This window comes from Sceloporus occidentalis, unplaced genomic scaffold (genome assembly GCF_023333645.1).
Source record: "Sceloporus occidentalis isolate IW3139 unplaced genomic scaffold, rSceOcc1.0.p SCAF_1, whole genome shotgun sequence".
Taxonomy (NCBI): domain Eukaryota; kingdom Metazoa; phylum Chordata; class Lepidosauria; order Squamata; family Phrynosomatidae; genus Sceloporus; species Sceloporus occidentalis.
The window spans coordinates 48,216,291-48,236,255 of NW_028316981.1; the positions used below are offsets into that span (position 1 = coordinate 48,216,291).

At 41.0% G+C, this 19,965-nt stretch overlaps 1 protein-coding gene across 5 annotated transcripts in view; it reads right to left on the minus strand.

Annotated features, from left to right (window-relative positions):
• The window catches only part of RAD18 (RAD18 E3 ubiquitin protein ligase), a 185,405-nt gene extending 166,580 nt beyond the window's left edge, over positions 1-18,825 (minus strand). For all 5 annotated transcript variants that reach the window (XM_089520335.1, XM_089520324.1, XM_089520343.1 and 2 more), the window contains exons 1-3: positions 18,684-18,825; positions 6,998-7,079; positions 818-879 (exon numbers count right to left, since the gene is read on the minus strand). In XM_089520335.1, the coding sequence (XP_089376461.1) occupies positions 818-879; positions 6,998-7,079; positions 18,684-18,725 (186 nt within the window). In that variant the 5' untranslated portion in view covers positions 18,726-18,825. The remainder of the gene's footprint in view (positions 1-817; positions 880-6,997; positions 7,080-18,683) is intronic.
• Positions 18,826-19,965: the final 1,140 nt, after the last annotated feature.

Here is a 19,965-nt window from a genome sequence, read left to right on the forward strand (position 1 = left end):
GATTTTAGGGGAAGGGGATTTAGAGGGCATGAAAGTTTGAAAAAGCTTTACATGCCCAGGAACAATTCTTTAGTACAATAGACTAGCACTGGCTTTGTCTCTGGGCTAATCTAAGGAGACAATATCACATTGCAAGGAAAGAAGTATTTAAGACACTATCCCCCAAAAAACTTTCTAAGGAAGATTTAGGTTTTTATTTTGAAAAGAAGTAGTAGATAGGAGTAAAGAACTGAGGAAAAAAGGAATGAGATATAGCTTAATCCTTTCCCTATTCAATAACCTGCAGAAAGGGAAAGAATTTAAATTCCACTATTCTCCAATTTTTTTCTGTTATCCTTTCTGAAGCTGCTTTACTTTCTTGCATGAATTTGTGAATGTATCTCAAACAGTTTTGTCCATGACATTGTCTGCAGCTGCAACTCACAGCAAGCCCCTCTGAACAAATCTTGCCAAAAAAAAACTTGTGATAAGTTGGTCTTAGGGTTGTCATAAGTTGGTCTTAGGGTTGTCATAAGTCGGAAACAACTTGAAAGCACCCAACAACAGGAATGGATGCACAAGAGGCCTGAAACGGTAGTGGAGGGAGGTTGCCAACAGAGGTACTGGAAAAGAGAGCAATCCATCAAAGAACCCTGGCACTGTGTTGCAGAAGAGAATACCAGATCTGTAAAGCTGTAGGGTCATGGAACAGAGGGTAGTTTTCAAAATGAGGGAAAGAGTGGACTTAAATTAATATCTCCAAGGGCCCTTAATTGTAACTTTACAATATAAAACATTTGCTGAAACAGAAATACGGCAGAGGGAGGTTACCACTTACCACACAGCAGGTAGGACACTGAGCTTTAAAGGACAGGGACTTACGAATGCAGAGAGAACAATCTGCAAAGAGAGAGGAAATAACACACAAAATACCATTAGGGCAATCAGCTATTTGACAACAGTACCATTTTGGTAATTTACTTCTCAACTGGCAAAGGCTGAAATGTAAATTTTCAAATTGGTTCTCCACAGCTTTAAAACAACAACAATTATGTGCAGCTCTTTAATTATGAACAAGCATTTCCCAAACAACCTGTGTGACAAAGTAGAAAGAATCATATAAGGAAGCCTTACAAGTAGAATGGACAAATTTCATAAGCTGTAACTAATATAACAACTAATGGACTTCAAGATAACATAATGTAGCACAAGAGAGCCAAGGGAGACAGAACTTTTGCTATCCCATGCTTTGCTTCTGCTAGCTATTTGTCCAGAACAATGACTAAGCAACAACTCAGGAACAAGCATACTGTATACCACTTGTTTGATTATTATGCAGAATTCTAGCTTAATACAAAGAGGATGCACAATATTTTTATTTAAAACACTGCACAGATTTTCCTTAAAAACTGTGCATGGATATGCAGGCGTTGGGTTGCATTCAGCCCTGGGAACCTGTACGTTTGGCCCCTGAAGCCATCCAGAAGCCCTTCGAAGCTCTCAGACAAAAAAAGAAATTAATAATAACAACACATTTTCAGATTATCTTTTTTTTTTGTCCCCAAACTGACCCAAACCATTACTTCCCAAATTCTCCTCAAACCTCCTCGCGACACAACAGAAATCTTTTTAAAAATCAGATACAAATCAGTCAAAATGGCATCTGGAAATTATGTCACATGACTATGTTTAAAAGACACTGACTTGACAATCCAAGCAACGTTAGTAAAAATTGTGTTAATCTGTCCTTATGTTTATGAACTTCCCAAAGAGTTCACATTTTCTAGGACAAAAGCCATTAGTCTCTGATCCTATTACTATCAGGCATACTTGTTAATTCTTTGTTAAGTCCTTGTTCCCTACCAAACTGGGGTTGATGCAAGTTCGAAATTCTCTACCTAATCAATTTACATCACCCTTTAAGAAGAAAATTAAGAAGCACTGGAGCCATTAATAAAGTTCATGTTCAAGCGCTAGGCTGCTGATCAATTAGGCAGTCACACAATTAATGTTACATTATTTTTAAAAAATGCCATGTATGAAAATCCATATTAGAAAAATGCTTTACACCTGCTTGAATACAAATCAGCTTAATTGGGCTGCCCTGAAATCCTCCTGGGAACTGAGGCATTTTAGAACGTGATGGGACTGATTTATGCCATGTTCAATATTCATGTCCCAGGAGTGCTGGAACACATCCAAAGATAAGCAGTAAAGCCAACTGAAAAAAACAGTCATCACCTCTCCACCTTATTTGTATTTGCAGTGACAATGTAGTACATTTTTGTGTGGCAAATGGCACCTACAAACTGAATTGTGTGTGCGCATGTACCTTCAGTTTGCCTCTCGATTTATGGCAACCTCATTAACTTTATAGGGTTTTCTTAGGCAAGAAAAACTCAGAGGTGGTTTTGCCAGTTCTTTCCTCTGAAATGTAGCCTACAGCACTTGGTATTGGTTGGTAGTCTCCCATCCAAGTACTAATCAGGGCTGACCCTGCTTAGCATCCAAAAACAGAGGGGCTCTTGTGACTTTAGGCCATTACAGCACTCTAAACTACTGAACTGCCAAGTAAAAACAGTAAAACACTCTGCCTAAACTTTTAGGAACATCCACTAAATTTCACTATAGAAAAAAAGAGACTGAGACTCAAGATACTGGATTGCACAAAGCATTACCAGAACTATATTCTTGCAGAAGCAATACTTCAACAGAATGCCAGCAACAGCCATTATTTTACAGAACAGAGGTCCATCATGTCCTCTAAATAACATATTTTTCACAATGCCATTGTATCGAACTTGCTTACAACTCTGGCTGCTCCATCTGAAAAAGGAGCAGAAGATATAGAGAAAAGAAGCAACTAAAATTAATAAGAATTATCATTTTCCCCAGAAGGAAATACAAAATAGACTTTTGAGTTCAGCAAAAAAAAAATCTAAGAACATAAAGTATAATAGAAGTTTACAAGATAATGAGTGCCAAAAAATGAAATAATTTTCTTTAACACAGTCAGGATTACAGCTAACTAGTAAGTTGGAATGAAATTGGGTACACTGAGGGCAGATTCAGAAATGGACACTGAAATAGTTCTTTCCATGACACGCAAATACCTTATACAATTTTCTGTTACACGATATACCAATGATTCAGACATGATGCTACACTTTTATTAAGAATAGTCCATAGAGCTTCCAGTATAAGAGACCATTTCTCTGACAATTGATTACTTGCAGCAAAGAAAATGTCTTGGATCAAGAGTTCCCTCAAGAGGAAGTCCACTCATGTACAGGCCTGTCAAAAGATAGGAGAGGAAGGTTTTTTCCCACCAATTCCCACTGCAGCTCCCTCGGCCTCTTAAAATTCCATGCTCCAGAAAGCTGGGGAGATCCTTCAGAACGGTATGGAAGATGGCATGGAGGTATCATTCCAAAGGAGGAATGAACAACAACAGCTTACCCACTCCTTGTCCTCCTAAAGAAACCTTGGCTGTAGTCCTTTCTGCAACTGAAAGAAGCTCTTCCATTCAGGTACAGAAGCTATGGACCCAAATCCATGATTTTTACAAGATATCCTACCTGTGAATATCCATACACGTGGCCAGGCACATCTATAGATGGCCAAACATCTTACTCTTTAACAACAAGTTTAATCTACAACGTATAATATCTTCAGGCTAGAGGGATAAAGAATACAATGCTTCACACAGGATGGACAAATCAAATTGTCCCAGGTACATTAAACGGTTTCTAAAAGTAGGTAACTCAGGCCCTGTACAGATGGGCCATTAAGCACATCTTGGCGACTTACTAGGGTTGCCTCGGGGCGTTGCTTATATACACCCCGCAACCCTAGTATGTCACTGGGATATCAAAATAGTGGAGCCCTGTCTACATGGGTGCCGCCATTTTGACGTAACAGCCGTGTCGCGTCCAAATGTCACGGACGTTATGTCCTGGTGCTGCTGCAGGGTGCCTGTGGCGCCCTTTCAGCAATGCCAGGAGTTCCAAAACAGAGCTCCTTTCGCGCTGCGTATCGCTGGCACAGCCTTTACACGGCTGCGCCAGTGATACAAAAGAGAAAGGGGCCGAGTGGCCCCTTTCTCTCTTTCCCCACCACTGTTGGGGTGTCCTTGGGGCATGAAGCCCCAAGGAAACCCCTTTCCAGGCAGCGGGGAAGTAGCATTTTACCACTTCCCCAAAGCCTGGAAAAGCGGCGGATCAGGGCCTCCGGGGCTGCCATTGTGGCGTATCCTGCCTTAGTTAATGGGTGCTGAAGTAAGACAAAATGAAGAATATAGATGTGGAAAAATCATCATGGACTTGCAGTGAAAGAGTGTCAAACCCTTTTCCACACTGCAACACAAAAATCCTACATGCACAATTTGGGAGTAATGCATAAGATTAATCTCTAGATGTGCAAAACATTAAATCACGGTGCTCCTACAAATAATTTCCAGTAATGTCAATGCATTTCATAATCATCTATAAACCAGAAGATATTACTTCCTCACAAAAGCCATATGGTGGAGAGAACACAGAATCATCTGAGAGACAACAGGAAAACAGCAACCATGAGATCTTGACAGCTGAATTGCACAATCTTTGGAGGGGCCAAAGTTCCCCAAAGCTAGTTTGAGAAGGCTGCGTTTTAGCTGCTGTTGCTATAAAGTTAATCTCAAAGGTTCTACAGGTTCCCTTTCGATACTGATATTCCAGATTAACATGGCTATGTTTCTGAATTCTACTCCCATAGTCAAAGCAGAGTTTCTCTAAAAGCCATTCCTAGGAGACGGGTTTGGAAATGGAATGTGGTTTTGACAAGAGATAAGATTTCTAGTGAATTCAAGTCAAGGGAGGACAAGTACAAGGAGGCCAATGGCCAGTTACCACCCTCTGGCCCCATATGGGCTGCACCTGCCAGAACAAGCCCAGATTCCTCCACTGTCCTCTACAGTCCCTCTGAAAATCAGTTACAGGAAGTGGTTTACTCTTGCCATTTTGAGAGGGACGGCAGAAGAATTTGAGGCATGGGGTATGGGATTCTGAGGTGCAAGTGGAAGTGGGGACATTTTGATGTATTTTCATATGGGGAGGTTCTACAGTTGGCCCTTCCCTTACATGGGGGATCCATTCCAGACCCCACCGCATAAGGAAAATAATGCGTAAACTCAAGCCCCATTAGAAACATTGGGGCGCATTCCCATGGCGGGCACCCGGCGTGCCCCATTGTTTCTTCCAGGACATGGCAGAAGCCTTACCGGCGCAGCTTCCAGCGTATGCTGGAATCCGCATATAGCGCAGTCGCATATGATGCGGGAGCACTGTATATGGTTTGGGGTCAACCAAATTATTTTTATTATTATTTTATTTTCTTCTATCCTGCCTTTCTCCCAACACAGGGACTCAAAGCAGCTAACACCTTATTTAAAAACAATAGAAAATTCAAAAATACAATATAAAATTTAAAAAACATTTAAACAATTTTAAAAATTAAAACTGTTATGAATTAAAATGAAACATGTTAAAAATATAAACCTTAAAATTTAAAATGCACAACATTTAAACATTTAAACAATTTAAACAATTCTGCTTCAACATGTGGACTTTGTTGATATTAAATATTTTTTTAATTGTTGTAAGCCACTTTGAATTCCAATCTGGGTAAAAGGGAGAATATAACAACAACAACAACAACCAACTAGTAAGCATAACTAGAACATGTACCTACCTTCCTATGCATAATTACTTGGGAATTTGTCCCATGAAATGATTTTGTAATAAAATAGAAGCAGGAGTAGGAGATACATCAATAATAAACAACAGAGCCACAGATAATTCAATCCATAAACTGGCAAACTTGTCTGCACTGATAAAACAGAGTTGCCAGTAATTCATGATGCTAACCAACATCATGATTGTCCTTCTGATCAAATAATGACAGCTATCTCATTATTTGACAGCAAACTCATGTCTGCTATCAAACCAGTCCAAGCTTCAAGTTCTGTGGCACCCTTGGCAACAAACCTGGTAGATGCTTGACACAAACTGATTATCCCTTATCTAAAAATCTGAAATCCAAAATGCTCCAAAATCAAATCCCTTTTTCATGGACAGCTGAGATAGTGACACCTTGGCTTTCTGATGATCCAATACAATGGGACCTCCATATCCATGGACTTCCCATCTGCGGACTTAAGCATCCATGGAAGGAAAGTCCATGTTGTCCTCCATGGTGGCATGTACAAGCCGCCGCACTGCCATTAGGGACAATGGGACTTCAAATAAGCCCCCATCCCAGTCCCTAATAGTGGTGCAGCCACATGCACTCACCACCACTAAGGACAATGGTGGCTGTCTGTAATGGCAGTGTGGCCGAATGCTTTGGAGACAACAGGACTTGAGGTCCCGTGGCATTCAGTATCGGGGGGGGGGGGGTGTCCGGAACAGATCCCACAGATACCGAGGTCCCACTGTATATATCAACTTTGTTTCAGGCACAAAATTATTGTTAAAATATTGTAGAAAAATATCTTCAACTATATGTATACAGTACATATGAACCATAAATGAATTTCATGTTTACACTTGGATCCCATCTTCAGGATCTCATTATGTATGTGCAAAATATTCCAAAATTTAAAAAAATCCAAAATCGAAAACTTCTGATCCCAAGCATTTCAGATAAGGGATACTCAACATGTAATTTCAATTTTCTAGTTACTGTTCATATTGTACATCTTACTTTTTTGGACTGGATGAGAATTTTTTTAAAAAAACAACACATCAAACACATTAAAAAATAAAACATTCAAGCATTAATGGACAACAACATACAGTTTTCCTTTCCTTTACGCAAGGAGTTAATTATGGACCCCACCCCCCACCCCCAGCATACGGGAAATTCCATGAATGCTCGAATTTGTTACACATAGCTAAGAAATTCAAAAATGAAAAATAATTAATACCATGTACACAGAACATTTAAACATAGGTTGAAAAATCACTTCTATACTTACAATTATGTGAACACTGGGGAATGATCATTGCAGTGTTGAAGTATTCGAAACATATCCCACAACGCAACAAGTTATCTAATTCCTGAAACAGGTTTACAAATGTTTATTGTCATAAAGATGGGTCAAAAAGACACATTCAGGTTATAATATAAAAGTCATTTTAAGAAAGAATCTACTTATAAAGGATAAGACACTTATAACTGATTTCATTATTGAACTTCAACAATAATGCCATCCATAATAGTTCAAGCCAGCCTTCTCCACCCCAATACCCTGTAAATGTGTTTGTCATGAGGGCTGGTGATGACAAAAGCTGAAGTCCAGCATATCTCAATGGTGTTAGCACAGATGTATACAATAAAACATAGTGTTTTTAGAGAAGACTCTTATTATTTATTTATTTATTTATTTATTTATTTATTTATTTATTACATTTATTTGTATAGCACCATAGGCTTTACATAGTGCTTTACAAGAGAAAACAACAATCCAAAATAGAAACAAAAGCCTACTTACAGTGCACAATCTAAAAACACAAAAAAGATTATAAAATTAATAAAATATTACTATAACAAGGTTAAAACAATACTATAAAAGTGTAAATTAATACAAATAAAATGGTTATAAAATCATGACAAAAGTTGAATAGAATAGTCTTTAATTTAGACTTAAAGTAGTCGAAAGAGGTGGTGGTCCGCAAATTCAAGGGAAGGAGATTCCAAAAACAGGGGGCAGCATGAGAGAAAGGGCATGTCTGAGTAGGGGCAGAGAAATTCCTTGGTTGAATCAAAACCCCGAATCACTAGAGTGCAGAGCGTGAAAAGGGAGACAGGGAGAAACAAGGGTGGACAAGTAGGTGGGGGTCAAACCATGAAGGGCTTTGAAAGTTACTAATAACAGCTTATAACGGATTCTAAACAGGATCGGGAGCCAGTGAAGGGACGTCAACAATGGAGTGACATGATCATAATGGTGGGCGGAAAAATTATCCTAGCAGCAGCGTATTGCACAGAAATCAAGGGGGCAAGATGGGAAAGAGGAAGCCCAGTTAGCAAAGAATTACAGTAATCCAGGTGAGAAATGACCAGTGTGTGAACCAAAGTCTTAGCAGTAAAAACAAAAAGAAAAGACCTGATTCTTGCTAGATTATAAAGAAAGAACCGACACGACTTTACCACAGTCTGAATTTGAGAAACGAAAGAAAGGGAAGAATCAAAAATGAAACCAACACACACACTTTTTTCACAGGTTGAATATTAGTGCCACTAACTCTGATTGAAAATGAATAATGCAGAGTTGGCTTCAGCGGGAAAACAAGTAGCTCAGTCTTGTCCATATTGAGCTTAAGGCTACGATGGAGCATCCAAGCAGAAATAGCAGAAAGACATGATGGCAGTCGCTGTTCAACATCCATAGAGAGTTCCAGACTGGAGAAATACAGTTGGGAGTCATCAGCGTATAAGTGATACTGAAAACTGTAGGAGCCGATAAGGTTACCTAGGGACAAAGGACCTATCAGAAAGGTACTTCCAAAGAAGAACGAATTAAATCACTCTTAGCAGTGAAGTGAGTAGCAAAATCATTAGGAGAAAATGAAGAAGGAACTGATGGAGATGAGGGTCCTGATTTGTTCATGATAGAGAAAAGAAAGTGCTTTCTCAGTGGTGCCACCCCTTAGTCCAAATCCGATGTCAGTTGCAAGCAGAGCCAGCCCACTGAGTCAGTCAAATGTTAGTAAATTGACATTTACTTAAATCCCATCGCTTCAGCAAATCTGTTCTAGTTGGGACTAGTAACTGGATTTAGGCTCCCATTGTCAAAATGTTCTCCCTATCTTTACTATGGCTGATATTATTATTATTTATTTACCCGCTGCCTGCTGGGTATGAAATCCTCGAGAGCATTAGACTAAAGCAAGAATTTTTATAACATCTCTTTGTCCTAATTCTGTTAGTTGCAACGTGAGTAGAGCGCTGCAATGAACTTATATAAGAACTGACCAAGTTCCCATTGACTTAATAGTTTTACTATAGTTAAGACTAACAACTTGATTTATTTATGTAGTACTATATCAAACTACTACTACTACTTGTGTGCCTTCAAGTAGCATCTGACTTATGGTGACCCTAAGTCAGGCCTATCATGGAAAGATTTCTTCAGAGGGAATTTGCCATTGTCTTCCTCTGAGGCAGAGAGAATGTGACCTTCCCAGAGTCAACCAATGGCTTTACATGGCTAAGATGAGATTCAAATGCTAATCTCCAGTCATAGTTCCAATGCTCAAATCACTGCATGGCTGGATCTGTAATTCTGCCCTGCATCATGGGATCACAGTGAGCATACAAGATAAGCAATTAAAAACACTTCCAGATTAGAACTATAAATATTTTAAATAAGATTTTAAATACATATTAAACAAAGCAACAGTTAAAATCACTTTCAAAGCTACAATAGTTTAAAACTATGTACACGTACACTTCTGTTGTGGATTACTTCCTGACTAAAGATTTTAAAGTTTTAAAGCCTATTAATACTTTGTCTGTTTTGCTGTTTTTAATGCTTGCAGTCTGTTTTTAATATGATGTTATTCTACATTTTATTGCATTGCATTTCTGGCATGTTTTAGCCTTTTCATGCCTTTAACCATTAGATCTTAAGGAATTTTCATAAATACTTTACTTTGACTGACAAAGTACTGTATAATTAAGTATTTAAAAATACTTTACTGACGTAATTAATTGTTTATAAAGCATTAGCTAAGAACTCTACAAAACATTTTTTAAGAGGCACGCTCTGCCTGCCATCTTACAAATAACTACTAGATATACCATTTGACCTCTGGTTTTGCTAGCACCAACTTTTTAATGCCTTCTGAAAAACCTGTGCAAGATTCATGGATCTTTTTCTGTTATATTTCTCTTTTAATAATTTAAAACTCCTCTGGTTTATGATACGGCAGCCGCTTTCTCCACATTTACCATGCTACAAGAGCGACAAACTGTAACCTTAAAAAATACCCAGGGACATGAATAAATTGATTCACAAGCAATCACAGCAACACTGGTCTGAAGCTCCTTTGAAAGAGATTCAAGATGAAATACCAAAACTCTGCTAATGCAAGGCTATTGCAGAAAGATGCTACTGCATGCTGACTTATGGCCCCCATAAGTTGAGTTAACAGGATCTTCAATTTATTGAATAGCTGTACAACAAAGGATGCCTATATCTATAATACTGACTGGATGGCCTCTGGATTCCAAAGAAGCTTCTATAACCAAACAATCAGTTACACCTCAAATAGTTTTCTCTGTGTTCTAAGTGTGACATAAATGCTCTTGCTGTTATTTCCACCCACTCAGTGATACCATCCACAGAGGAGAGATCATGCTTTAAGGCCCTCCACTCTGATTTCTGCACATTCAGAGGAACAACTGTAAAGTGGGGTGGGCAACTGAATGGAGTTCAACAGTCACACCCAGAAGGCAGCCACACCACCCCATTTTGGACTGAAATTTGAAACTGGATGTTACTTCTAGTTGCAATTTCTGTGGGCCATTTTGGGAGAGGTATGGGGAGGAGATGGGGACTGAAGATGAACAAACCTGTTCCTCCTGAAGATCTCTAGAATCAGTGACTGACAATGAAAAGGATCTAGAAGTCCTAGTAGACCACATGTTGAGCATGAGTGAACAGTGTGATGCTGCAGCTAAAAATAGCCAATGGGATTCTAGATTGCATCAATAGAGGTATCATGTCTAGATCAAGGGAAGTAATAGTACACTCTATTCTGCTTTGGTCAGGCTTCACATGGAATACTGTGTCGTTCTGGGAACCACAATTCAAAAAGGATGTTAACAAGCTGGAGTGAGTCCAGAGGAGGCTGAGCAAAATGGTGAAGGCTCTGGAAACCATGCCCTGTGAGGAGAGACTTAGGGAGCTGAGTATGTTTAGCCTGGAGAAGAGATGGTTGAAAGGTGGTAAGATAGCCCTGTTTAAGTATTTGAAGAGGTGTCATACTGAGGATGGAGCAAGCTTGTTTTCTGCTGCTTCAGGGACTAGGACACAGAGCAATAGATTCAAACTACAGCAAAATAGATTCCACCTAAACATTAGGAGGAACTTCCTGACAGTAAGAACTGTTTGACAGTGGAACACACTCCCTCGGAGAGTGGTGGCATCTCCTCCTTTGGACGTTTTTAAACAGAGATAGAATGGTCTTACATGGTGGGGTTTGGATTGGATGGCCCTGGTAGTTTCTTCCAATCCCATGATTCTTTTAAAATGACTGACAAAAATTTGGACAGGGCAGAAGCTTGGGGGGGGGGGGGGCATCAGGGAAGCTTGTGGGATTGAATGTTACCTGCAAATCACCCACTTCTGAAGTAAATGAAACAGACATGGGAGAAGGAATACATAATATAATTATACAGAAGAGGTAGGGTTGCCATATCCCGCCCCCCGGCGGGACAATCCCGGTTTGGGCGGTGCCATCCTGGTCCCGGTCCGGTTTGGCGCCCAAACCGGGACGGCCCCGCCCACCGCGGCCACCTCCGCCGCCGCCGCGGCTCCAAGGCCTTTCTGAGGCCTGGGAGGGCTCTCCGCGGTTGGAGCTCCAGCCGCGGAGACGCTCCCTCCCGGGCCCCAGCGAGGCCAGGGAGGAGGAGGAGGAGGCGGCCGCTTCCCACCGCGGCGATCACCGCGATGAGGGGCAGCCTCCGCCTCCTTCCCGGCCTGGGAGCCGGCCGAGGCTTGCTCCCAGACCGAGAGGAGGAGGAGGCCGCTTGCCACCGCGGCAATCACCGCGATGAGGGGCGGCCTCCGCCTCCTTCCCGGCCTGGGAGCCGGCTGAGGCTTGCTCCCAGACCGAGAGGAGAAGGAGGCCGCTTCCCACCGCGGCAATCACCGCGATGAGGGGCGGCCTCCGCCTCCTTCCCGGCCTGGGAGCCGGCCGAGGCTTCCTCCCAGGCCAGGAAGGAGGGGGAGGCCGTTTGCCACCGCGGCGATCGCCGCGATGACAGGCGGCCCTGGCCCTCCTTCCCGGCCTCTATGGAGGCTTGGGCCTCCACAGAGGCCGGGAAAGGGAGTGGGGGCCGCCCGCGATCGCGGCGATCGCGGGCGCTCTCCTCCCTCCTTCCCGGCCCCTATGGAGGCCCAAGCCTCCACAGAGGCCGGGAAAGGGAGTGGGGGCCGCCCGCGATCGCGGCGATCGGGGGCGCTCTCCTCCCTCCTTCCCGGCCCCTATGGAGGCCCAAGCCTCCACAGAGGCCGGGAAAGGGAGTGGGGGCCGCCCACGATCGCGGCGATCGGGGGCGCTCTCCTCCCTCCTTCCCGGCCCCTATGGAGGCCCAAGCCTCCACAGAGGCCGGGAAAGGGAGTGGGGGCCGGGAGGAGGCTGCTTCCCACCGCGGTGATCGCCGCGATGAGGAGCAGCCCTTGCATCCTTCCCGGCCTGAGAGGAGGCCGAGGCTTCCTCCCAAGCCAGGAAGGAGGAGGAGGACAAGGTTTTAAAATGTAGGACCTTTAAAAAAAGGTCCTACATTTTAAGCCTTGTCCTACATTTGTCCCGGTTCGGAGCTCCTCATTTATGGCAACCCTAAGAAGAGGGCTTCTAAATATGTTTTTGTCACTCAATTACCCCAGGATTTTGAGATTAATGCCATGGGCAAATTGGACAGAAGGGCATGCCCCAATCATGAAGAATTAGGAGCTGGGTATGTTTAGCCTGGAGAAGAGAAGGTTAAGGGGTAAAAAGACAGGTATCTTTAAATATTTAAAGGGGTGTCTTATTGAGAATTGAACGAGCTTATTTGTTGCTGTTCCAGAGAATAGGACAGGGGTAGGCAACCTTTTTGACCCAGGGGCCAGGTTGCTGTCCCTCAGGCAACTCAGGGGGCCGAAGCCAAAAAAAAAAATTAAATAATTCCCTGATGCCCCCCCCAAGCTTCTGCCCTGTCCAATTTTATTATATTAAATAAATAAATAAACCAGGCCAAATGTAGGACAAAAATTTAAAATGGAGGACACTTTTCTAAAAATGGAGGACACGCAAAAAATCTGCTGATTTTTTAAAAAATTTTAATATAAATGCATGTTTCTGAGGCTTCTATAGACAATTGCCCCCCTTGCTCCTCCTTGCCCCCCTTGCCCCTACTTGCCCACCGCTTGCCCTGTGTCAGAGGCCCCCACGCACCTGCGCCGGAGGCCAGAAGCCCCCGTGCACCTGCGCCGGAGGCCAAAGGTAGGGCAGGGGTGGGGCTGGTCCCTAGGCCTCGGCGGGCCACATGCGGCCCGCAGGCCATAGGTTGCCAACCCCTGGAATAGGACATGGAGCAATGGGTGAAAGCTACAGGAAAAGAGATTCCCCCTCAGCATTAGGGAAGAATTTCCCGACAGTAAGAGCTCTCCAGCAGTGGAGCACACTCCCCCAAAGTGTGGTGGTTTTTAAACAGAGGCTAGATGGCTATCTGTCTGGAGTGCTTTGACTGTGTATTCCTGCATGGCAAAGGGTTGGACTGCATAGTCCTTATGGTCTCTTCCAACTCTATGACTCTACAATTAGTTTCTAATCATGAATGAGTCTATACCAGGGTTGAAAAACCTTCCAAATTTTGGTCAGATTGCAATGCCTATCATTCCTTGTCATCCCCTATGCTGACTCAGGCTGATGATAGTATTAATCTGAAATATCTAGAAGGCCTATACATTTGCCAGCTGTTAAAATCTCAATGTCGTGCTTGTGCATTAGTACTAGAAAAATACTTCTGGCCAGACAATTTCTTTTGACCAGAAAAATATCAATCCTCTTCAGATTCTCAGTTTCAGGACTCACAAAGAGGTCGCTGTTTATCATCAACATCACATTTAGAAAATATACAATTAAAATCTTTTTTTTTAATCTCTGATCACAGTAAAATAGGATCTTATCAACTGTATAATCTGGATTTTAATTATTTTGCATAAAAGAACACTTTCATGAACCAAATAACCACAGGCAGATAATAAAATGTAGTAGAATACACTAAAAATTCTTTTTCCATATGAGGCCAGTACCAAATTCACTGTGCAAAATAGGGACACAGGTGAAGGTCTGCAGGAATTTCAATGTTTATAAAAGTAGAGTAAAAAACATTTAGAAAGAAAACTGGAAAAATGAGATAGGATCCAAAAAACACCCCAATGACATGCTCAGTTCAGTAACTATGAGAGATGGGGGAAGAAATGGAATAGAGCACTTTGGAAGAAGAGGGCCTAAAAACGCTAGATCCTGTCTGATACTGGAAGCTAAAGCAGGACAGTCAAAAAGAATACCAGGTGCTGTAGGCTTTCATGCAGAGGAAGGAACTTGCCTAAGAAAATCCTATGAAATTCATGGGGTTGCCAAAGGTAGACAGGTAATCTGAAGGCATATACTGTATATATACCCTCTGAGGAAGAAGAGAGTAGCTAGCTGGCCAGTTGAGCAGGTGCCATCCACACTGCACTGCATTTATAGTGTAGTAGTTTATTAAAAGTTGCACACTGTACTATATTCCAGGTTTAGACTTAACTTCATGACTTTAATAAGTACAATGTTGAACAAAAAAAGTTACTTGGCTGAAAATAAAACCTATACATGGATTCCATGGTGCTTTAGTTCATTCTTATTAATAATAATAATAATAAATTGTATTTTATCCCACTTTTCCACGATGATCAAAGCGGCGTACAGATTAAAATTTCAACATCGAACTACATACATAGCAATAAAAACAATATATAAAAATTTCATGTTAAAAACTATTACACAGCCAGCTGAGTTTAAACTCCAAGAAACAATGCAAAAAGCATTACAAGATAGGGGGAAAGGACATAAAATCACAACTCATGGGGGGAAAGCTTGTTGAAAGAAAAAGGTTTTAAGATTCTTTTTAAAAAGACCCAGGTTGTGGATTATTGTTGTGATGCTTGTTATTTTAATTTTAAAAAAATATTTTTATTAAACCCAAACCCAAACATACTTTTATATACAACTAAAACAAATACAATTACAAAAAATCCTTTCAACTGCTAAACTAAAACTAACAAATACTGTCTTCCCCAGCCTAACTGACAGATGTGTAACACTAATTGTTATACTTCCCTTACATGATGTTATATTTGTATTTCTACAAAACACTCTGTTATTTAACAAAACCTACAATTGATTCATATCCCAAATGTAACTGCAAGTAAGTAAAACAATTCCCAATCTTTCTTAAAATTAAAGATTTTTCTTTGATCAGCATTGCCAATTTGTCCATTCAGAAAGTTAAATCACACCAGTTATTTTATTTATTGCTGTTTTTAACTGATCGGTTCATTTGCTGCTTCTGAAATAATGTAATTCTATTTTATTCCAGTTGGCAATCTTTTCCACCTTCCTGAGCAGACCTGAGAGCCATTTTTAAGGGGAAAAACCAAACCTGGAATATCAGGAAAGCACCAGATTTTCTACCCTGCCTCTGCTCACAAAGATCCAAAATTTACCATATATATCTGGCTGTAAGTTGACCTCAGGGTAGTTTTGGGGGGCAAAATCATGAATTTTTATATGAGCTGTAGGCACATTGAGGGTAAAATTTAGGGGCATGTAATAATGGATCTAAAGGATAAAGCAAATCAAATAATACCAAAAAAGTGTACAAAATCCCAGCAGGCATAACTGTTTATGCTCACCCTAAAGATTGGATGGATGAGAAAGTTAAAGGGAGACAGTACTTCCAGGACAGATTACACTCTTGCCTTTGACCAGGGAATCGCCCTCTTTTTAAAATAAGAATTAAAGTACAGTACTTACAGTGACCCATGGATAAGTCAACTCTGATTTTTGGGGTCAATTTTTTTACTAGAATTTCTAGACGTATACATGAATATATAGAGTACTTTATAATTAAAGGTCATGCACCTTCCATACATAGTTTTACATATTTCTGAAACAAAGTGTACAAGCTTTTCTCCCCATAAATTTATACATCGAGAAAGTATCTTCCTCTGTAAACTGCTCTAGAAATGTTAATTATTTTTGTAATAAGAAAAATGTAGCTAGATTCCATAAAAAGAATTTGCAGGCAATACGGATTTTGGAATATATTATGGAATATGAATAATATTAAGGTATAATGAATAATGTATATGAGTATAATGTATATGAATATAAGGGATATGAATAATATACATTGAATTAATGTATAATATTACGTAATGTATATGCATATAAGGTATATAAATAGTATGAATATATAATATGGAGAGGAAACCATCTAAGATATGCTGATGACACCATAGTACTAGCATAAAACTTCACAGACTTGGAACAATCACTAAAGAAAGTCAAAGAAGAAAGTGCAAAGGCATGCCTAATGTTAAACGTAAAGAAAATAAAAATAATGACCAGGGAGCGATTATATAAATTCAACCTAAGTAACAAGGAAATCAAAATAGTTAAAGATTTCCCATAACTTCGATCAAACACTGACCAGAATGAAGACTGCAGTCAAGAGCCCTGGTGGCGCAGTGGTTAAATGCCTGTACTGCAGCCATTCACTCAAAACCACAAGGTTGCGAGTTCAAGACCAGCAAAAGGGCCCAAGCTCGACTCAGGCTTGCATCCTTCCGAGGTCGCTAAAATGAGTACCCAGACTGTTGGGGGCAAATTAGCTTACTTGCTAATTAGCTTACTTGCTGTTCACCGCTATGATCTTTGGAATAGCGGTATATAAATAAAACAAATTATTAAATTAATTAAATTATTAAGAAATCAGAAGATTAGGAATAGGCAGGGCAGCCATGAAAGAACTAGACAAAATCCTGAAATATACATCTAAACAACTGAGCATTAACACAAGGATCACCCAGTCCACAGTATTTGCCATCACTGTGCACAGATGTGAGAGCTGGACAGGGAAGAAAGCAGGTAAGAAGAAAATCCATTCAAGATGTGGTGCTGGAGAAGAGTGCTTAAGGATACCGGACAGCCACAAAAACAAACAAATGGGTCTTGAACAGACTGAGCCTGAATCCCTAGAAGCCAAGATGATCAAACTGAGGCTGTCATACTTTGGACACATTATGAGAAGAGAGGACTCATTAGAAAAAACAATAATGCTAGGAAAGGTGGAGGGAAGGAGAGGGAGAGGAAGGCTGCATGCTGGATGGATGGACTCAATCAAGGAGGTCATGGGTTTGCAGGACTTAATCATAGAAGTGGAGGACATGGGGTCTTGGAGATGTCTCATCACAGGATTGTCATGAGTTGGGATCGACTCTAGGGCAATTAAAAACAACAAATAACTAAATTATTATTATTATTATATTTTTGTATCCCGCTCTTTTCCCAGGACTGGGACTCAGAGCGGCTCACAGCATTAAAATAATAATAATAATAATAATAATAATAACAACAATTGAAACTTAGTTTGGAAGACTGTGCTTTATAATAAAACATAAATTGTCTATGGCCCCAACTGGGCACACTTCTTTTGCCTAGAGCCACACAGATCAGAATTCACTACAAAATGTAGCGTGCCCCCCAGGCACTTCCCCCTCGTGGCGTTTAGTATACCACCACAAACACAAATCTACATGTTTGTCTTCTTGGCTGTCCATGGGATCCTCAGCACTCTTCCCCAGCACCACATCTCAAATGAATTGATCTTCTTTTTATCCACTTTATTTTTTATTTTATTATGTCCTTTTCCTCCCTGTCACATCCATCCATGCTGATGGGGAATATTATGGCTTGGACAATTCTAACTTTAGTGCTCAGTTGTATATCTTGATTCTTCAGGATCTTCTCTAGCTCTTCCATGGCCTACTATTATGTATAACTTATTATTACTTAGAAAGGCCTAATGGACCTGGGTCCAGGATATCTGAAGGATTGTATCTTTCCACAGGTGCTCAGTTGCACAGTGTGTGTATGTATGTGTGTGTGTGTGTGTGTGTATATATATATATATATATAGTTGTACAGCATATATATAGTTGCACAGTATGTGTGTGTGTACATATATAGTTGCACATTACATATATAGTTGTACAGTATATATATAGTTGCACATTATATATATAGTTGCACATTATATATATAATTGCACAGTATATCTTCACACTTTACACTTTGATCTTCACACTTTATCTTCACAGCCAGGCGTTGCGTGATTGCTATCTGTAATTTTTAATTTGCAGCCTGCTTTATTTTATTGAATTCTATCAGCCATTATTACGTATTATTTTTTTATTGGCAGGTTTATTTGGTTTTTTATCTATTTTACTGATTGTATGTACAGCGTCTGTGCAAATCTACAGCACTATATAAATAAAGCATAATAATAATAATAACAATAATAATAATACTTGTATCTTCTAGCCCTGCCCTCCCTGTTCCTGATCTCCTCCTCCTCCTCCTCTCCTGGCTGCAGCCTCTGGTCTGATCCAAGTCTTCTCAAAGCGAGGTGCCTGCAGTTGCCTCATTAAAGAGGTTGTTATATAAATATATTTGGTTTGGTTTGGTTTTCAGGGGGAAAGAGGACAAAAAAAACCAAGACAAACTGTGTCCCTCCCCTTCAGTGGCCCGTGGTTCTAATCCCAAAAGGCTGGGGACGAGAGGCAGAAAGCACTCTGCACATGTTCTGGGGCCCCTTGCCAACAGTCCTCCATCCGGGCTCACCTTCAGAGGGACCAGGCTCTGGGGCCACTCAGGCTCGGACATGACGCCTCCCTTCCTTCCTTTCCCTCTCCGAATGGCCCGCTCAGCAAGAAACCACGTGACGACGAGACAGGACGCCTCACTTCCGGTCCCGTTGCAGAGCCTGCTGGGTAATGTAGTTTTTGCAGTTCAGAACCTGAGAAAGTGGTTTTTTGAGGGGAGGGGCTACAACACCCAGCTTGTTGCTGATATTGTTGTGTGCCTTCAAATGGTTTCCTAAGTTTCCCTAAGACCCCAAAGTGAAGCTATCCTGGGGTTTTCTTGGCAAGATTTGTTCAGAGTGCGTTTGCCTTTGCCTCCCCTGAGGCTGAGAAAGTGTGAAAGTGGGTTTCCATGGCCAAGCAGGGATTCAAACCCTGGTCTCCAGAGTCCTAGACCCAACTGTCACTTCTGCCTATGTAAGGTGTCACTTTCAGCTGGACTAGATCCAAGATACTGATCTTTATTAAAACCCCAAAACAAAGAACCTGAGCGTCCAAAGATGCCTTTGGCAGGGACCCAGATATGCAGCAGATACAGGCTTATATACAGGTTGGTCTCAATTGGTCTCAGTAAGGTTTTCTTCTGTCCAATTGACAACACAAGCAGTTGACAACACAACTCTGTCTGCCCATCACAAGCACATCCCAGCCCATCTCTCTTACTGCTTTATCACACTAAGGGGCAAACAGGATTTAAACGAGAGTTAAACTAGAGAAAACCAGGAAATGTTGTGTGATAAACATCAGGCATTTCCTGGCTTTCCCTAGTTTAACTCTCATTTAACTCCTGTTTGCCTGCTAGAGTGATAAAGCAGTATAGTCTGCTACCACTTTACAAGGGATTCAGGCCACTGCATGTAACTACTGCCACAGTGGCTGTGGCCTAGTCCACTCACACAGTGCTCAAACCACTAGGCCACGCTGGCTCCTCAAGGTGGAGTACAGCATTGCAAAACACAATTAAAATCGCATAAAACCAACAGCTGAAATACAATACCATAAAGCCATTAAAAGCACATTCTTTAGCATTTAATTTAGTTTAGAATTTTCTGCCAAGAGAGCAATAATATCTTCCCAAGGATTCCTTGTGATGCAACCATGGCAATTTGATTGGTATCAAAGGTCCAAAACACACTGCAGAAACCATTTTAACTGCCTTAGCTTAATGCTAGGGAATCTTGTGAACTGTAGTGTTGTGAGACATTTAGCCGCCTCTGTCAGAGAGCTCGGGTGGCACAATAAACTACATACCTCAGCATTCC